The sequence below is a fragment of the Asterias amurensis genome, chromosome 15 (assembly GCF_032118995.1).
Source record: "Asterias amurensis chromosome 15, ASM3211899v1".
NCBI classification, from domain to species: domain Eukaryota; kingdom Metazoa; phylum Echinodermata; class Asteroidea; order Forcipulatida; family Asteriidae; genus Asterias; species Asterias amurensis.
The window spans coordinates 3416276-3437048 of NC_092662.1; the positions used below are offsets into that span (position 1 = coordinate 3416276).

The following is a 20773-nucleotide window of genomic DNA, read 5'->3' on the forward strand; positions in this document are numbered from 1 at the left end:
AAAGTAGACTTGTGCTCTGTTTATATAAATGTTTTACTTTGGCGCGGCAAGAGGATACAGTATACATATCCATGCATGCGTGTATAAGCAACCGACGTAAGCAAACAGATTCCACACCTTGAAGATACTTTATATTCATAGTCAGAAATAATTAATTAAAAGATAATGCTGCGCCGCAACTGAGAAGTGCAACTCTCTTAAATGGGGGAAAACCCCAATCCAACAAGCAAATGTTGCAATGACAACGAACCTACTTTTTCCGCGCACTTACATGACTGTGCCGCAACCATATACGATAACGTCACCAACCATGCGCACTACAGTAAAGAGTCGTAATGAAATTGCGTACACAACTTCCACAGAACCACACACCGATCGGACCAGTCAGTCTACGCCACCGACTGAGTCATCAGTGCCCTCCCAGTCTCTGTAATTTGTTAGCTACGTCATACTTACAACGTAAGTATTACCATTTTTTCTTACATGAGTGAAATCAAAATTTGTGCTTTTAACGGGGCACATTAAAGGTCAAAAAGAACGTTGTTTGTTGGTTCATTAATTGCTCGTTACTTTATCGCATGTTAACATTCAAACAACTGTCATCGAAGTGAGGTTTGAATGGAGAATTTCATTTGATCAAATGCATGGCAAACGAGTTTTAAGGAAACTAATGTATTTTTGTAAGTTTAGACTAAAAACAATCTCACTGTATCCTCAAATTGAACTGTCCTACATTTTGTAAGGTAACTTAATGTGGTGCCACACCCATCCTCTATAAAAACGGCCATAGCATACTACAAGCACTAGACATCATTGTGCATGAACTTGGGATTGGGGCTTTTGCAACTTTTGAAATTCGACCTTAAGTCACTCAAGTGTCCATAAATCCACTAAACAACATCGTAGCGCAACACAAGATGAGTCAAAATGTGCAGAAATTAACGGTGAATAGAAATGAATAATTATTTTTTGGCATACTATTTCAGGTTCCGATATATCTGACCATTTGTAAGTGTTTAGATACTTTATTGGCGCAGTTTGTATATATATATATACATAACACCCATAAGCGTGCACTTCCTGGTATATATAAACCGGTGTTGGTGTTGTCACCTATAGATACCGAGAGAATCAGTTTAAGACCCAAGTTTTTGCACCAATCAAGCTCCCACAATAATGTATTTCGAGCTGTCATAATCATTCATTTTTCACATTGCATCCAATCCTTCATAGGTTCATAGAATGGCTGCGTCCACCATGCCCAGAGCATCACCATTTGGTCATTATCTTCTTCCACTAACGATGAACAAAGGTCATATTAATGCCAAACAAGCCGAGTATCACATCGGAGTGAAGACAAAGTACCTTGACATTAAGAAACATCGACCAGAGAGGCATGCTCTCAGAAACCTCCTTGGAATACTTCATTTCCGGCTGGGTAAGTTCGATGAATCTTTGGAGTTCTTTGATAAGATATTGTCTGACGGGGAAGACCCCATGAATTTGAACGCACTGGCAAATCAGAAGTACATCTGCGATAAGTTATACAGAATTCCAGAGTCTCGGGACTGTGACAAGAAGATATCTGAGTTGCTACCTGACGACTACCAGAATGAAGGAGAGGAAAGCCGACTTCGTCGAGCGCGTAGTCTTGCTGAACAAGCCTTCGCCTATTCGTTTGATGTTTTCGATGAGTCAGTGACGACGGAAAGATACCGAACCTCGGTGAAGCTTTATGATGAAGCATTTGAACTTGCAGGAGACTCATTGGCTCAAGATGAGAGCGAAGATTGGATGACAAGTAAGGGTATGGCTTGTCATAAGATCTTCAATAAAGTCAAATGGGACAATTCACTGAAGGAAGAAGCTCAAACTTGGCTAGGGAAAATGGCTAATATATTTATTCAGATTGTACAAGAAACGGATGATAATAGCTTGGCAAGCGAAGGCTGGCGACAGTTGGGGGAGATCTTTCAACAGGCAAAGTCATCTTATTTTAATCCAATACAAGTCCCGGATTCCTTTAAAAAATATTTATGGACGCCACGTAAATGTTTTAAGAGAGCTCTCCATTACACACCGAACGACCCCAGACTTTTGGCTAGATTCGCCAATTTCTTGAAAAAGATCCGTAACAAAGAGGAAGCATTGGAGACAGTAAACCAATCAATCCAACTGGACGCATCTGTGTTTAACTATTTTGCATACTCAGTTCGTGGACAAATCTTCTTTCAGGATTATGAAAAACAGAAACGTATGAGTGCAAACCAGTTTGACAAGCTACTCGAAAATGCTCGAAATGACTTTGAGAAAGCGGCGAAAATTCATGTGACGCCCATAGACTTGGAAAATTTGGCACAGGTGTATTACCACATGGCAACCGATTGCCATGGAAATGAAGCGGGACATAATGATGGACAGACGTACCACCAAAAAGCCCTCACTACTTGTGCTAGGGCTGCTGCCTGCCAGGACGGCGAACAACGTTCCCTTGTTCATAAGATTCGTGGTCAGTCTCTTTGTGCTTTTGGTGAACATCAGCAGGCATTGCGAAGTTTCCAGCGGGCCATTGAATGTAAAGATAATATGTTTGTAGTTGAGAATTCCGTGAAATTGCTTGTTGTTGAATACAGCCACGTTTTGAATGACGTGGGTGATACGCTTTTAAATCACAAGCCGCTTCTTGCTGACATGGTCTACTGGCTTCACAAGGCTGCCAAACTTCGTCTCACGAATCCTCAATGGAAATCGTATTCAATGATACCACCTACGAGCCTTACTTCTCAGTGGCAATGCTTCGTGAAGTTTTGTCAAGACAACGATTACACCAGGGAGCTTGAAGATATCCAGCAAGCATCGCGTGATCCCAGAGGGCGGCGTACTCAACAAATGCGTACGGTTTCAACCTCGGATGCAGAATCAATGTCTCGTCCATCCCACGTAAGCCATTCAAAAAGCGTCCCAGAAGAGAGAAGTGGGGCTAGATTTGAAGACTCCAATCCGCATGCCTTGCTCGACGAATCTGCTACTGATTCTCTGTCTGTGTTTGAGCTCGATGGCAACAAAACATCATCCAAAGCAAAAGAAGACAAATCAACGATGACTCTGAGAACCGGCGAAGATCAAGTCAGCGACCAAACATCCTCATCTCAAGAATGGACAACCGATGATGCTTCAAATAAACCCATCAGATCAGCACCCGGCGACGCTTTAAACTGCGACTTTACTTATGACTTCTTCGTCATACACAGTGACAGTGCCTCCGAGTGGGTTTTTCGATGCTTGTTGGAGGAACTTGAGGGGCGTGGTCTGAAAGGATGCATCAAAGATCGTGATTTTATGCTCGGCCAAACGAAAGTTAAAAACTACTCAGGTAGCACAGAAAACAGTGCCTGTGTCCTCATAGTCGTTTCAAAAGACTTCAAAAAGGATTATTGGTGTGACCGCGGCATGGAGATGGCATTTGAACAAAGGAAGTTGCTGATCCCAATTCTCAGAGAGGACACTGAGCTCCCTGCGCTCCTTAATCCACTCACCCATCTTGATGCACTTGGAGCTGTGAACTGGGAGAGACTCCAGAAGTGCATTGAGCAACACATAAAGCTAGACGATGCTGCAGCATAGGACAAATACATCAGGTGATATTTGAGACGCTGGCATGGCGGCAGATGACTTTATTCAAGTTCTCGTACCAACTAGAATACAGGTCATATAGCAGTGTGCCCTCACCGTAAAAATGCAGCTTTTGCGGCGCTGCACAGGTTTGGGGACGGGTGCCGCGCAAAAAAATTCTGACGTTTGGCGATGGGACTGAAACTAAAAGGACTCTCACGGGATTGGGAGATTTTAGTCAAATCTTGGAGATAGCAGACAGAACTGTCCTTCCTGCGGCTCTGAGCGTGTGCACGTGCTCAGTAGTATTTCAAACGAAACACAAATATGTTCATTGTGAAACTACACATTTGTGTCGTGGCGTGACATATGACGTCATTAGAACAGCCCCTCAGATATATCCAGGCACCCATACAATGAACATAAATTTCTTTCTGTAAATATAGATATGACGTGATCGTTACCGGACCTTAAATTTTAGGTGGTCATGGTGGTGTACACATCAAAATATATGAAAAGTTCTAGCCCAAGCTTACGTTTGTATTTGTATTAAGCTTGTCAAGCTTCACCTTTTATGTGACGTCACGTGACATTCGTGAAACTCGATGACGTCATTAGAACAGTTCTTTCAGTTTGATATTGTATTGCTCGGATAGTATGAAAAATTTTAGCTTGACCACGCATGAGTATTTTCAATGTAAATATACATCTTTGAAAAGATGGCCTTTATTGTGTAATTACAAATTGTAGTAATAACACATCCCGGCCTGAATACAACCAAGGTTTTAGCGCATTTTTGTCTTTGTATATACCAGTAGATCTTTTAACACTACACCTTAAAGTTCACGTCACTTGACACTTAATGTCGTCATTAGAACCTTAAAATGTTTATGTTAAATACATACAAAGATTAAGCTCGATCGCGCACTATTTTATGTACGTGTAAATAATATTTCTTATTTGAAAAAATCCCCTTTTAAGGTGATGTCAGTATATCACAGCACTCAGCAGAATACACGCGAAATTTTAGCTCGATTGCGCATTTTTGGTGACGTTACATCATGCTTGATGACGTCATTGTAACATGGACGAAATCTCATGAATCTCATAACACCCCTTACCAATATTCTGCCTTTTCAATGGTTTAGAGCGCGTCACATGATATGTCTTAGTTTTACTAGACGACGGCCGTGTGATAGTGCATCGGTTTGCCGTGTGATAGTGCATCGGTTTGCCGTGCGCTAGTCCGAAGACTATCATACGGCGTGCAGTACCCAGACTGCAGTACCCAGACTGGATTATAAATTAATAGTCTGTAACCATTTCGGATTACATGACACTACATGCGGCACAGTAAAAGCTTTTGCAATCTGTATTCGCGTCGTCCGTGGATTGTAGCATTCAGGCCTGTAACCTAATAGTACAGTATTTAGAAATGTTTGGGGTGTTATAAAACAAATATTGACTGCTTTTACTCGTGCAAGTTTTAACCATAGCACTCGAAGCAGTCAATATTTGTATACTATCAACAGCTGTCCATTGCTCGTTAACAGGTAAATTGATATGCTTACAATTATTTTAAGTAATTACCAATGGTGTCCAGTGCCTTAAATTCAAATCTTTAAAATGATGTTGAAATAAAAGATGTTGAAATTGCAGATACATTTTGATGGTCTGCTACAAATAAAAAGTGCACATTATTAAAGGGGCACACCGGCTTACCATGTTTGCGTATTTGTAGTGATGTGAGACCCCAAAAAATGTGTCTAGATGCGTATACGCTTTTCCAGCCGTTGCAACTGTCAAAGTAGACTTGTGCTCTGTTTATAAAAATGTTTACTTTGGCGCGGCAAGACGATACAGTCTACATATCCATGCATGCGTGTATAAGCAACCGACGTAAGCAAACAGATTCCACACATTGAAGTTACTTTATATTCAAAGTCAGAAATAATTAATTAATAAATAATGCTGCGCCGCAACTGAGAAGTGCAACTCTCTTAAATGGGGAAAACCCCAATCCAACAACGATATTATCATTACCAAAACTGATTGTTGTAAGTTTTTGTAAGTTTTTGGGACTTTTTGTTGACCATGGACTAACATGGAACAGTCACGTTGATTACATTTGTAAAATTATTGCTAGAAATATTGGAGTGATCAATAGGATCAATCATTTTATGCCTGAACTGGTACTACAATCTCTTTATAATACATTAATCGGTTCTTATCTTAATTATGGGATACTTGCATGGGGACCAAGTTCTGCTACCAATCTCAATAGACTTTTTCTCTTACAGAAGCGAGCTCTTCGTATAATTAATTTTGCTGAATTTAATAGACATACAGATCCCCTTTTCTATAAATATAACATTTTAAAAGTGAAGGACATCTATCCCTCATGTATCAACTCACAGTTTTGCCTTCCGCCATTAAATCAATTTTTTCGTTTAATTCAGAGGTACATTCTCACTTCACCCGCCAAGCTTCTAATTATCACATTTCTTACACCCGTTCTTCCCTCGCTCATAAAACTATCAAACATGAAGGACCCATGCTTTGGAACATGCTTAAGGAACAACTTAAAGCCTCCAAAAGTGTACTTATGTTTAAACGTGTCTTTAAAACTGATATACTGAAATCTTATTGTTGATGAGTGTTTTACAAATGTAATTGTATGCTTTGAACCGTGTAACTGCGGACCGGGGACGGGTGGTCTCCCGCATGGGATCCTTGTGTATATTTATTATCACCCATAGCCACACTTGTTAAATCCCCCGCTATGGGATCATTTGTTTCGGTCGATACTGTATTTGCTGACCGGCAAGACTGTTGTGTGTGTTTTGTCTTAAGTCCAGTCCTCTGTTTGTGTCTGTTTGTGTCTGTTTTTTGTTTGTTTCAGTGTTTACTAATTATTCTTTGTAAACATGCATATGCATTGAGACCTGCTGTTATATTTTGTTAATTGGTGGCTCGACTCGACCACGGACCTCTACGGTTCACTTGACATTATTTTATAATCTCAATACATATGCATGTCATAAGGGACCATTGCCTACAAGCTTTGCTTCTTAAATGGATCCCTCCGCAGTGTCAACATTGTTATGCATCTATTTCTTCAAACCTATGTTGTGAAAAGATTATTTTTCATTGTTGTAATGATTTCTTTTGACTGCTGTTTGATATTGTTTTTTTGTGTTTTGATACTGTGGAAATAAAATGAACCTTGATACTGTGGAAATAAAATGAACCTTGAACCTTGAACAAGCAAATGTTGCTTCATTACCACACCGACGGACCAGTCAGCCTACGTCACTGAGCCTTTCAGTGCCCATGTTCTCTGTATTTTGCGAGCTACGCACATCCATACAACGTAAGAATTGCCATTTTTCTAATATGAGTGAAATCCAAATGTTTTTTTGTGCTTTTAACGGGACAGATTGCTGGTCGAAAAGCACACTATTGGTTTATTTGTTGCTTGTTAAAGGAGCACGTTGCCTTGGATCGGTCGAGTAGGTCTTTAAAAGCGTTTGTAACCGTTTGTTATGGTTGGAAAGATATTTTAAAAGTAGAATATAATGATCCACAAAAGTATCACTCGAAATTGCGTGGTTTTCCTCTTACCTCGTCGTCAAACACGGTCGGCCATTTATGGGAGTCAAATTTTTGACTCCCATAAATGGCCGACCGTGTTAGTTCGCAAAGTTAAAGGAAAACCACGCAATTTCGAGGCAAATATATGTGGATCATTGTATTCTACTTTTAAAACATCTTTCCAACCATAACAAATGATTACAAAACGTTTTTTATAGACCAACTCGTCCGATCCAAGGCAACGTGTTCCTTTAATTATCAGTTGGACTGTTGCATGTTAAAATTCAAACAACTGTCGTCAAAGTGATAATTTAATCTAGTAGAATTGATAATTTGATTGCTCAAAGGAGTTTAAGGTAAATAATGTATGTATAGACTCAAAACAAATTCATTGTATCTTCAAACAAACAGTCCTATGTTTTGTAAAGTAATTATAATTATGTGCAGCCAAACCCATCCTCTACAAAATAGCCAAGGCATGCTACAAGCACTGAAATTCGTTGTTCTAAAAGTAGCTCCCTGGACTTTCCACTGGCACGCAATAGCGTGTCCTGTGTACACTCAATGCTAAACGTGCCCTGTGTAGTCATCCAAATTGGTAACCAATTGAAATTAATATTTAATCGAATGTTGGAGTAGGACATACTAAACAAACACTGATGATGAGTACAACAACAGGGGCCGATTTCACGAAGACGTACGGTTGACTTAAAAACACTGGACACTATTGGTAATCTCATTGGTGTATCTCAACATAATATGCATAAAATAACAAACCTGTGAAAATTCGAGCTTAATTGGTCGTCAATGTTGTGAGATAATAATGAAAGAAACAACACCCTTGTCACATGAAGTTGTGTGCTTTCAGATGCTTGATTTCGAGACCTCAAAATCTAATTCTGAGGTCTCGAAATCGTGTGTTGCTTGTTACTTATAAGTATGCCTTTCGCATGTTAACATTCAATCAACTGTTATAGAAGTGGCGCTGGCATGTAGAATGTCATTAGAACAAATCAAAATTGCACGGTTTTCTTTTTACGTCGCGAACTATCACGGTCGGCCATTTATGGGAGTCAAAATTTTGACTCCCATAAATGGCCGACCGTGTTTTTGGACGAGGTAAAAAGAAAACCACGCAATTTCGAGGCATATTTGTGTAGATCATGGTATTCTACTTTTACATCATCTTTCTAACCACATGCATTTTATAACAAACGGTCACAAAACGCCTTTCAAATACCAATTCGACCGATCCAAGGCAACGTGTTCCTTTAATGTTAAAATCTTCAGCTAAAAGCAAGGTCCTTGATGACAATAAATTGTCTAGTCCGCAATGTCATGTACATATATTAAGCCATACTGAAAAAGTGTTTAGTTGTTGGCGGAGATCAGCCACCGTAGAACAGTCTGTGCTGCATGCCACACACATTCTCTACAAAACAGCCATAGCATACTACAAGCACTGGACTTCCTTAAACGTCATGCTCATTTTGTGCATACTTCGGATTTTGCCAATCTTAAAATAACTCCCTGGATTTTCCCGTAGCACGCAACATCTCCTGTGTCATTCAATGCTACACATGAAAAACATGTGCCCTGTAGGGGAAGGGGTTGTGGAGAAGGTATCAGGTATAGTTTTGTAGGATGGGTTTGGTAAATAAGGGAATCAATGTGTGGTAAAGAGGTTTTCAACTAGTGGCTTAAACCCAACGAGGCCTGGTTCTTGATAATTTTACCGAGACGAAGTCGAGGTAAATTATAAAGAACCAGGCCTCGGTGGGTTTAAACCACTAGTTGAAAACCGATTCAACACACTTTGATTCCCATTCATAAATACCTTTTCAGTCAAAAACATCAACACTTTTTGGTCAAAAAGTAAAATAAATGCAAAAATTATAGTCGTTCAATTATTTCTTTCAAACAACACCCCTCCAGCTATGAAATGCTAAGGCCCTCGGCCCATCGGGTAACCAACTCCTTATAAGGGAATGCTGTGCGCGTCGCGCGTATCACGTGATGTGGCACAACTGTCCCGGCCGTTGCTCTCGACCAATAGGAATGAAGAAACTGTCTTATAAGCACAGGTGCAAGTTTGCGTGTCACGCCCATGTTTTTAACACTTTTTACACACCCACGTGACGCGCTCTCCAACAATAGGAATAGCGAAACTGCCTGAGGTATTTATGAATGGCAGTTTAATGGTAGGCCTATCATTGAACGATAACATTTTTAGCATGCAAAAGGTGTTGAGTAGGAAACTATATAAATAGTTGTGGAAGACACATAATTCGCATAGAGACAACGATTTGTCCATTTCTTTTTTAGCCAATCATATAAGAAGAATCTATGTAAGAGGTATATCATCACGCCTAAATGTAACTTGCAGTAACTAATGCTGCATTGCCAAAGACGCACACGCAGTGATGTGGTGTGCATCGTGCAATAGAACGAATTGGATGGAACGAAAATTGCACAGCGAATAACGTTTATTGGCGTAACAATCCTCCAATCAAATGGCAAAGATCTGCTTTAAATCGGTGTTATATTAATAAATATATATATATATATAACACCCATATAACACCCATATAACACCCATAAGCGTGCACGTCCTGGTATATATATACCGGTGTGGCGGTTTCAGTCTTCCGCTGTGTTCAGTTTTTCGGGTGACGTAGCCGGACATTTCACCACGTTTTTGGAACGGTTTAAGCTTTCCGGCGTGTTCAGTTTTCCGGGTGACGTAGCCAGACAAAAATACCACCGCGAGTACCCTGGCGAGTACTGTTGTTCTCTCAGTGACCCAACATTGTTTATTATTACGATTCTTTTTTGTTTAGTCACATAACTGTAACTGTAAGCAGGTCACACTGCTTGTGCCACACCAAATTCTCTCATACGATCCACGCGTTCGCCGCTCGTTGTACTCGTGGACGCCGCCATGACAGCTACCGGAGAGTAACACGGATGACTCAATACAGCACTAAAAATTTACAACTTTTGCTTGCTGTGAGCAGGCATCGCATGACGTAATATTACCGGCGGAAAGTTGAAACCGCCACACCGGTGTTGGTGTTGTCACGTATAGATACCGAGAGAATCAGTTTAACACCCAAGTTTTTGCACCAATCAAGCTCCCACAATAATGTTTTTCGAGCTGTCGTAATAATTCAATTTTCACATTGCATTTAATCCTTCATAGGTTCATAGAATGGCTGCGTCCACCATGTCAAGGGCATCACCATTTGGTCATTATCTTCTTCCTTTAACGATGAACAAAGGTCATATCAATGCCAAACAAGCCGAGTATCACATCGAAGTGAAAACAAAGTACCTTGACACTAAAAAACATCGACCAGAGAGGCATGCCCTCAGAAACCTCCTTGGAATACTTCTTTTTTGGCTGGGTAAGTTTAATGAATCGTTGAACTTCTTTGACAAGATATTGTCTGACGGGGAAGACCCAAAGAATTTGAACGCACTGGCAAATCGGAAGTACATCTGCGATAAGTTATACAGAATTCCAGAGTCCCGAGAGTGTGAAAAGAAGATGTCCGAATTGTTACCTGATGACTACCAGAATGAAGGAGAGGAAAGCCGACTTCGTCGAGCACGTAGTCTTGCTGAACAAGCCTTCGCATATTCGTTTGATGTTTTCGATGAGTCGGTGACGACGGAAAGATACCGAACCTCGGTGAAGCTTTACGATGAGGCATTTGAACTTGCAGGAGACTCGTTGGATCAAGATGAGAGGGAAGATTGGATGATGAGTAAGGGTATGGCTTGTCAGAAAATCTTTAATGAAGTAAAGTTTAATAAAGCACTGCAAAAAGAAGCTCGAAAATGGTTCGAAGAAGCTGCAAACATTTTTATTCGCATTAAAGACACAAATAATGACAGCTTGAAGAGTGAAAGCTGGCGACATTTGGGAGAGCTCTTTCAAGGAAGGTCAATGTGTTCCCTATCAGTCTCTGATAACTTACCACTCTATGAACCAGAAGCGTGTTTTAAAGAAGCTCTGAACTCCACTCCGAACGATTCCAAGTTGTTGACTAGGTACGCCAAATTCTTAATAAAAAACAATCGGCTAGATACAGCGTTAACGTGGGTTAACAAGTCGATCCGACAGGACGAAACTAACTACAACACGTTGGCTCTTTTTCTCCGTGGACGAATCTTCCTAAAATATTTCAAAAAACAAATTTCACAACATGACACACTACACCAACAGGATGGCAGCTTTCTCATAAACGCACAACAAGATTTAGAGAAACTGTCCGAGAGTCATTCCACACCATTGTACTTACAAGAAATGGCACAAGTGTATTACTACATGGCAACCGATTGCCATGGTAAAGTCAAAACGGAATGTGGAGGGGTGGAGTACCTCCAAAAAGCACTCACAATGTGCGCCAAAGCAACAGCTTTTCAGAACGGTGAAAAGCGTCCTAATGTCCATAAAATTCGTGGTCTGTGTCTTCGTGCTTTAGGTGAACACCAGCATGCATTGAGAAGTTTCAAGCGCGCCGTCGAATGTGATCTTTCTTACAATTGGTTCTCAGATTCTGGAATATGCCTCACTTCAGAATACGCCAGTGTTTTGAAGGACATGACTGGTGGCAAATCCTCATGTTCCCAGACACTGTTTGCTGACATGGTCTACTGGCTGCACAAGGCTGCCAAAACCTATCTCATAAATCCTAACTGGATAGGTTCATTGGACGTACAAAGGCATCTTGCTTCAAACTGGGAAAACTTTGTTAAGTATTGTGTCGATAACGATAACACCAGTGAACTTGAAGACATCCAGGAAGCGTCACTTTATCCTGATCAGAGAAGGCGTACAGATGAAGAATCACACCTTCCTACATCAATGTGTCCTCCGCAAAGCGTCATCGAAGAAGCAAGTGGGACTAGTTGTTTTGTTTCTAGAGAAGACCAAAACCCTCATGCCCCGATTGAGGCTGCCAAAGTTACTGTGTATCAGCCACCACAAAAACGTCGTACACAAACAGTCGTCGGAGAAGGGAGTGTGTGTAGAGAGGTATCTGAAGACCATAAACCCCATGCCAACATAGAAGGTACCAAAGCCACTGCTTATAAACCACCCCATGTGCGTCGTGCACAAAGCACCGCCTACGAAGCACGTGGGGCTACAGAGGAAACATCTGACGACTATCAGACGAAACTCCAGGTTGAGTCTAGCACTGATTCCTTGTCTGCGTTAGACCTTGGTGGTAACAAGACATCATCCAAAGAAAAACAAGTAACATTGACCGTGAATCTCCAAACCGGCAAGACGCAGATCGTTAACATTACATCGTCGTCTCAAGAATGGACCTCCAAGGATGCTTCAAAGAAACCTATCAGATCAGCACCTGAAAAGGCTTTGAACCACAACTTTCAGAATGACTTCTTAGTCTTACACAGTAGCAGTGCGTCTGAGTGGGTAATTAGATGTCTATTGGAGGAACTTGAGGAGAGTAATCTAAAAGGATGCATCAAAGATCGTGATTTCATGGTCGGCAAAACGAAGCTCGCTAACTACACAGACAGCATAGCGAACAGCGCCTGTGTTATTATAGTCATTACACAAGATTTCGAACATGATGTTTGGTGCAACGGCAGTATGCTTATGGCAATCGAACAAAAGAAGTTGTTGGTTCCTGTTCTAAGAGAAGACACCAAGCTCCCTATGTTCCTAAATACCCTCACCCCTCTTGATGCAACCGGAGCTGTGAACTGGGAGCTACTCAAAAGGAGCATTGAGCAACAAATAAGGCTGGGCGATGCTTAAGGAGACAGTTGTGAGTTCAACACGAGACATTAATTGCATTATTAAAGACCAATATAGTGTGATAAGAGGAGAGACTTTAGTACTGAGATTTCGTTTAATGTGGAGTGAAACCATTGTCAGTAGGACGTTTGCTAACAAACTGTCAAAGAATCGGTTACAAATCTCAAAAGTTGTAAGTTCCAAATTAAGACCTAGCCAATTAGCAAGGATATTTTCAAATTTCCCTGGAAAGATTTGTTTTCTGTAAAAATTCCACCAATGAACTGTCATCACTTGTCGTTGGTAATAGCTGATCCTAGCTGAATCAGATGGCTTCCAGAAGGCTTGACGGGTTGCAATTTGTTTTATTTAGTCTAAAGCTTCAACAGGCAAAAGGATTATGTTAAAAAAGGAGAGAACATTACACAATACTCTAAAACTGGCTGTTTGAAACAGTACGCCGGTGCAAGCGTGTGCGTAGATTCTGATGGTGAAAAGCTAAAGAGTGTAGTTAACATATGTTTTTTTTTTTACAAGGAAGGTGTTTGGTTGCTTTAACATATGTATTATTATGTCGATTTATGTGTGTTGTTTGAATACCATTTAGACACTGTGATGGGTTTATTTTATGGTTTTACGCTTGTGGCACTTTTTAGATTTGTTTGTTTGGTTTTACATAAAATCTTTTATTTGATTTTCTCTTAGGTTACAGAGTTAACGAGCTCACAATCTTTTAGATAAAGTAGGTTTTTTTCTCAAGTGACATTTGGAACCATTTAAGCCCGGTTCTTCCTGCGAATGCGAATGCAATAAGAATGTTGACGTCACAACTTCGCAACGACAAATTCGCAGCAGTTGAACTCCGCTTAACTCACTTGCGATATCGCTGCGAAAGGGGGGTTGTGACGGCGATCAAATTCACGCCAAATTCGCTTCACATTCACATGAAGTATGAACCGGGCTTTGTGTATGCTATTCAGAAGTTACCTATTGTTGCAGATTACACATGCACCACTTTTATATCACTTAATGTGCAACGATATTATGGACAATTGTATCCGTTCTACTAAGTCTAAGCTTTGCGGCGCGAAAAGCGTTTGTTTTTGGTATTAACATTGCAAGAAAGACATTTCATAAGTAGAATGTATTAATTCACATAGTTATTCTGGGAAGTCAATTGATTTTTGTGTTAAATTTATCACAAAACACGGGCCGCCCAAAGTTATACTCCACAAAATGGCAAACCGCAAGGTCCACTTGTTGAACCTACTTACAAAACTTGTAAGTTATTGTGCACGAGCTGAAAAGAAAACACTTTGAGAGATTCGAATGCAATTATGGCCCTTTATAAAATCAATTTTCTAGATAGTTTGTAACTTTTTGTTGTACTACCCCGAAATTGTCTCAACAAGTGAAGGGACACGGAAACTTACACAAAGAATAATTTGAGTTGATTCAATGGGAGACTTTGGAACGCTGAGGGGCAGCAGACTTACCAGGTAAACCTCAATTGTTTACGTAGTTCTGAGCATGCGTACAATACATAAAACAATGAATTTACCTGGTAAGTCTGCTGCCACCTAGTGTCTCAAAAGGCCCCTACTGTTGTTGCTGTTGTGTTTTTTAATTGCCAAGTCACCCTTAAATTTCAACTGAAATGTGGACGGGAAATGTTACCTGCTTTTTCCATAGACCTTATACATGTACATTTTATTGTATTGAATTTTGAAAGCTAAAAAATAATCATTCTATCAACACAAATTTAATTTCACTAAAAAGCCGGTATTTCCATTTACATGTTGAAGTAATTTAGGATGGTTTCAGATAGTTAAAGCATTTGGAAACAAACTGTTCACGTGACAGTAGAAAAGTTACAATTTAATGCGTTTCTTGTAAGATAACTCTTTCGAGGCATACTTCGTATAACACGTTTCAGTTTATCACGAATCAAGACTTTTCATTGTACATTGCTTTACTTGCACAACTCAACGCATGGTGGCGTACTTCACCAGCTTTGTCATCATGTTTGACTAATTAACTGGTTATTTGCATTCTAAAGTAGTTTCGAAAATTTTCGGAGAGTTGAGTACGGTTTGTCAGTACTTTTAGTCAAATAGTTTTTGTCAAATAGTTTTTGTTGTAATGTGCGGTTGATCTTTTTTGTGGAAACCGCGCAATACAAATCTCTCAAAATTATTATCAGTGCTATTATTATAAACATGATATGACAAATAATGTATATTTGGTTTGCGGTAACACCATGTGTGTATCTACTTGCCAGGTAGAGTTGTTCTTCGTCGATGACTAGAACAAGCTAGTCGAAACGTTGAGACCAATTCTGAACTGACTCCGCGGCAGTACAGTTATTACGATCCTATAAGCTAAAGTAGCAGTCCAGTCTAATTTCTATACCATCCGCCCTGGTAATAGTTAAAAAGCAGGACAGTTCTTTTCAGAACTGAGAAGTCTCCCGAACTTCCGATTATCTACTCCACGGCAGTAGAATAAAGCAAGACAGTTCCCTAAGAACAACTCTACCTGGGAATAGATACACATATGGTGTTACCGCAAACTAAATATACATTGATACCTCACCATGCAATGCCTCACATCCTATATGACAAACAATGTGTTAAAAGGCACTGGACGTTTTTGTTAATTGTCAAAGATCAGTCGTCTCACTTGGTGTATCTCAACATACGCAGAAAACAACAAACCTGTGAAAATTTGAACTCAATTGGTCGTCGAAGTTGCGAGAGATAAATTGAAGAAAAAAACGGCCTTGTCGGACAAGATTTGTGTTTTTTAGATGCTTGAATTCGAGACCCCAGCTGATGTCTTGAATTCAATTCAAATCAAACATTTTAGTGAGAAATTATTTCTTTTTCAAAAACTACGTTATTTCAGAGGGAGCTGTTTCTCACAATATTGTATATTATAACACCCTTACCAATATTCTGCCTTTTCATTGATTTAGAGCGCGTCACATGATATGTCTTAGTTTTACTAGACGACGGCCGTGTGATAGTGCATCGGTTTGCCGTGTGATAGTGCATCGGTTTGCCGTGCGCTAGCCTGAAGACTATCACACGGCGTGCAGTACCCAGACGTCCGTTGCGTGTACGAGGATGATAAATTAATAGTCTGTAACCATTTCGGATTACATGACACTACATGCAGCACAGTAAAACTTTTCGCAATCTGTATTCGCGTCGTCCGTGGATTGTAGCATTCAGGTCTGTAACCTAATAGTACAGTATTTAGAAATGTTTGGGGTGTTATAAAACAAATATTGACTGCTTTTACTCGTGCAAGTTTTAACCATAGCACTCGAAGCAGTCAATAGTTGTATACTATCAACAGCTGCCCATTGCTCATTAACAGGTAAATGATTAGCTTACAATTATTTTAAGTAATTACCAATGGTGTCCAGTGCCTTAAATTTAAATCTTTAAAATATAAGAGTATAATTGCAGATAAATTTGGATGGTCTGCTACAAATAAAAAGTGCACGTCATTAAAGGGGCACACCGGCTTACCATGTTTGCATATTTATAGTGATGTGAGACCCCAAAAAATGTGTCTAGATGCGTATACGCTTTTCCAGCCGTTGCAACTATCAAAGTAGACTTGTGCTCTGTTTATATAAATGTTTTACTTTGGCGCGGCAAGAGGATACAGTCTACATATCCATGCATGCGTGTATAAGCAACCGACGTCAGCAAACAGATTCCACACATTGAAGATACTTTATATTCAAAGTCAGAAAAAATTAATTAATAAATAATGCTGCGCCGCAACTGAGAAGTGCAACTCTCTTAAATGAGGAAAACCCCAATCCAACAAGCAAATGTTGCGATGACAACGAACCTACATTTTCCGCACACTTACATTACTGTGCAGCAACCGAGCGATAAACGTCACTAACCATGCGCACTACAGTCAAGATTCATAATGCAACTGTGTTGAAACGTCATCTCTTCATTACCAAACCGACGGACCAGTCAGCCTACGCCACCGAGTCTTTCAGTGCCCATGTTCTCTGTATTTTGTGAGCTACGTACATCCATACAACGTAAGTATTGTCATTTTTCTAATATGAGTGAAATCAAAATCATTATTTTTTTTTGTGCTTTTAACGGGACAGATTGCTGGTCGAAAAGCACACTATTGGTTTATTTGTTGCTTGTTAAAGGAGCACGTTGCCTTGGATCGGTCGAGTTGGTCTGTAAAAGCGTTTGTAACCGTTTGTTATGGTTGGAAAGATATTTTAAAAGTAAAATATAATGATCCACACAAGTATCACTCGAAATTGCGTGGTTTTCCTCTTACCTCGTCGTCAAACACGGTCGGCCATTTATGGGAGTCAAATTTTTGACTCCCATAAATGGCCGATTGTGTTAGTTCGCAAAGGGTCATTGTATTCTGCTTTTAAAACATCTTTCCAACCATATGGGCGACTCCATGGTTAGTCGCATTACACTTTTTAGTGTCATTTCTTGATCTTGGTGCTAGTAGTTCTATGTGAGATATTATTTCCACTAAGTTTATAGACTGATTTGTACTTGACACCCAAGGCTTTGAAGTGATGATTTAAAAAATGTTGTGGGCGTTGTACTCTGGATGTTATAGCTTTGTAAAAAGCGGTTAGTCGCATTACACAAAAAGGACATGATAAGAAATACACTTGTCTCAATTCAAAAGTTTCCTCAAACTAAAAAACTTGCAAAGGTTTTACTACATTTAGCACACATCTCTTATACATTATTATCCAACAGGATACTTATAAATAGTCAGCAACTTGAACTTTTAGGTTTACGTGGCAAAACCATGGTTAGTCGCATTACGGTTAGTCGCATTACAGTTTGTCCGGCCACTTAAGCCAAGCCCAATGGAGCCCAAACTGAGTTCTTGTTTGGCAAAATTGGGTTCATTCCTTATCAAGAAACAAAATAAATTAATTAAAGTTTGGGTTTTTGTTTAAAAGTGGACTGTGAATTTAAAATGGCCTTGTTGGTTATCACAGGTTCCTCAATGCAACAAACAATTTGTTTTGTGTCCAAAAAGTGTATAAAACAAAACAAAAAAACCTTCTTGATCACCCATCTCCTCGACTTTACCTGGATACATTTCGCTGCATGTTACACCACACACCACTGACCATGCATTGCTACCCTTGCATCACTACCCTGGTTTGTAAGGCAGCATTTTGTAGTTATCATGTTTCTTCTTTCTGAAGGAAAATGGTGGCAAGAGGACATCAGCTTTTTGCTTTTGTTTGCCCTTTTGGGAGATTTTTCTGTGCTCCTCTTGAATTCCTTGTATTTTAACATTTTTCTGCTTTTTCAGCCTAGGCAATGGTACACTGTACATGTACATATGTCCACAATTTGTGAAGTAAGTTAGTTCCATTACTTCACTTTTCTACTCAAAATTCTCAGAAATGTTGCTTAATTCTTTATTTTGTTTCATATGTTAATGATGAAACTAGATTGGAGTGGCACATGATGTACAACACATGTTATAGTTTTCAGCATGGGAAATGCATTGTGGGTAGGGCATGAGTGGCACCTGCAGAGCCCCAGATCTCTTAAATCATGTAATATTGTCCTCTAGTAAGTCAAAACCAAGATATCAAGCTTTGCTGACCTCTTAGCGTCCTCCTCTTGAAGAAATATTTGGTTAGTCGCATTACATTGCATGGTTAGTCGCATTACCGGTTAGTCGCATTACACTTTTTGATGACTCGTTATTAAAATATAATATAATATAATAATATAATAATATAATATCGAAGTCTTATATAGCGCACGTATCCACCAAACAAGGTGCTCAAGGCGCTGAGTATATATACAAACTTTCAGAAAGATAGGTTATTGCAGTGATGAATTCTGAGACCCAATTATTTAGCACCTTATAAGGGTTTACAAGGCGCTACGGCGCATTAAGCAGCCACAACCAGGAACACCGGGGCGAACCCCTTCTCTTTTCGATAAGTGCACTGGGTTCTTTTACATGCGTTACACAACACATGGGACCAACGGCTTTACGTCCCTTCCGAAGGACGAAGCAATGGTTAAGTGTCTTGCTCAAGGACACAGTGTCACGGCTGGGGATTCGAACCCACACTCTGCTGATCAGAAACACCAGAGTTTGAATTCGGTGTTCTTAACCGCTCGGCCACGACACTTCCAACAATACACCAACTAGAGTGTTGATTTCTTTACTCATTTCAGACTTGGTAATAAGGGTAGAAGCATATTTTGAATTGCCATGAAGATAGTCAGTGGATTTTTCGTGCTATTGAAATAACTTCATTTCTCGGTTAGTCGCATTACGCCCTGTTGAAGCTCCCACAAGTACACTCACATATTGCTTAAATGAGAAACACAAATTAAAATTCATTCTGGATTTTGAATAGTTGTTCCTGCTGCTAATCACAACTAATAAAGTTTTGCTGGAAGAACCCTTGTGGGGGAAAATATTCAACTTTGAAGAAATCACCTTAATGTGCTCACTTTTTAGGGTCTGTTCACAGCTTGTGCAAACATGAGCTTAATTTGTACAAAATGGTACAGAGTGTGTAAAAAAAGTTAATGTCTGTTTCCTTTCATATGTTAGCTATAACTTTTACGTGAAAAGAAAGTTGTTACACAATTTTTATTTTTTGGTGCCATGTCCATGTTTGCTTGGAATCGCCCATATGCATTTTATAACAAATGGTTACAAAACGCTTTTTATAGACCAACTCGTCCGATCCAAGGCAACGTGTTCCTGTAATTATCAGTTGGACTGTTAAAATTCAAACAACTGTCGTCAAAGTGATAATTTAATTTAGTAGAACTGAGAATTTCATTGCGCCAAGGAGTTTAAGGTATAAAATGTATGTATAGACTCAAAACGATTTTATTGTATCTTCAATCAAACAGTCCTATGTTTTGTAAAGTAATTATAATTATGTGCTGCCACACCCATCCTCCACAAAATAGCCATGGCATGCTACAAGCACTGATTAGAAATTCGTTCTAAAAGTAGCTCCCTGGACTTTCCACTGGCACGCAATAGCGTGTCCTGTGTACACTCAATGCTAAACGTGCCCTGTGTGTCATCCAAATTGGTAACCAATTGAAATTAATATTTAATCGAATGTTGGAGTAGGACATACTAAACAAACACTGATGATGAGTACAACAACAGGGGCCGATTTCACGAAGACGTACGGTTGACTTAAAAACACTGGACACTATTGGTAATCTCATTGGTGTATCTCAACATAATATGCATAAAATAACAAGCCTGTGAAAATGGTCGTCAATGTTGTGAGATAATAATGAAAGAAACAACACCCTTGTCACATGAAGTTGTGTGCTTTCAGATGCTTGATTTCGAGACCTCAAAATCTTATTCTGAGGTCTCGAAATCATTTGTTGCTTGTTACTTATAAGTATGCCTTTCGCATGTTAACATTCAATCAACTGTTATAGAAGTGACGCTGGCATGTAGAATGTCATTAGAACAAATCAAGGCAGAACGAATTGAAAAAAAAATAATGTTTGAATGTATAGACTCCAAACAATTTTACGGCGAACCGTAATAACGCCCTATACAGCGTTATAACGTCCTATTGTGGCGTAAAAACGCCCTATACGAACGGCGTTATAACGCCCTAATTTACGGCGTTATAACGCCCCTATTTAGTACAAAACTGTTCATTCAAATTGATGCATATTTTTTTTTAAACTTTTAAAGTCACACGTGGTCTCCGACACCCTTCATACTCTCATTAGTTGT

At 39.6% G+C, this 20773-nt stretch overlaps 3 protein-coding genes across 3 annotated transcripts in view; 2 read left to right on the forward strand and 1 right to left on the reverse strand.

Moving 5' to 3' along the window:
- Nucleotides 1-20773, reverse strand: part of LOC139948037 (GTPase-activating Rap/Ran-GAP domain-like protein 3) — a 253394-nt gene that overhangs the window by 173809 nt on the left and 58812 nt on the right. The window lies entirely within an intron of this gene.
- LOC139948306 (uncharacterized) lies at nt 358-6817 on the forward strand. The gene is made up of 2 exons (XM_071946420.1): nt 358-459; nt 1234-6817. Exon 2 carries the CDS (start codon nt 1243-1245, stop codon nt 3622-3624), a length of 2382 nt encoding a protein of 793 aa, XP_071802521.1. The 5' UTR covers nt 358-459; nt 1234-1242; the 3' UTR covers nt 3625-6817.
- On the forward strand, nt 6825-16502 carry LOC139948305 (uncharacterized). The gene is made up of 2 exons (XM_071946419.1): nt 6825-6985; nt 10409-16502. The coding sequence occupies exon 2, from the start codon at nt 10418-10420 to the stop codon at nt 13001-13003; it is 2586 nt and encodes an 861-aa protein (XP_071802520.1). The 5' UTR covers nt 6825-6985; nt 10409-10417; the 3' UTR covers nt 13004-16502.

Bases quoted from the DNA above. Each gene is read 5' to 3' on its own strand.
- LOC139948305 (XM_071946419.1), top strand. From the start codon at position 10,418: ATGGCTGCGTCCACCATGTCAAGGGCATCACCATTTGGTCATTATCTT.
- LOC139948306 (XM_071946420.1), top strand. From the start codon at position 1,243: ATGGCTGCGTCCACCATGCCCAGAGCATCACCATTTGGTCATTATCTT.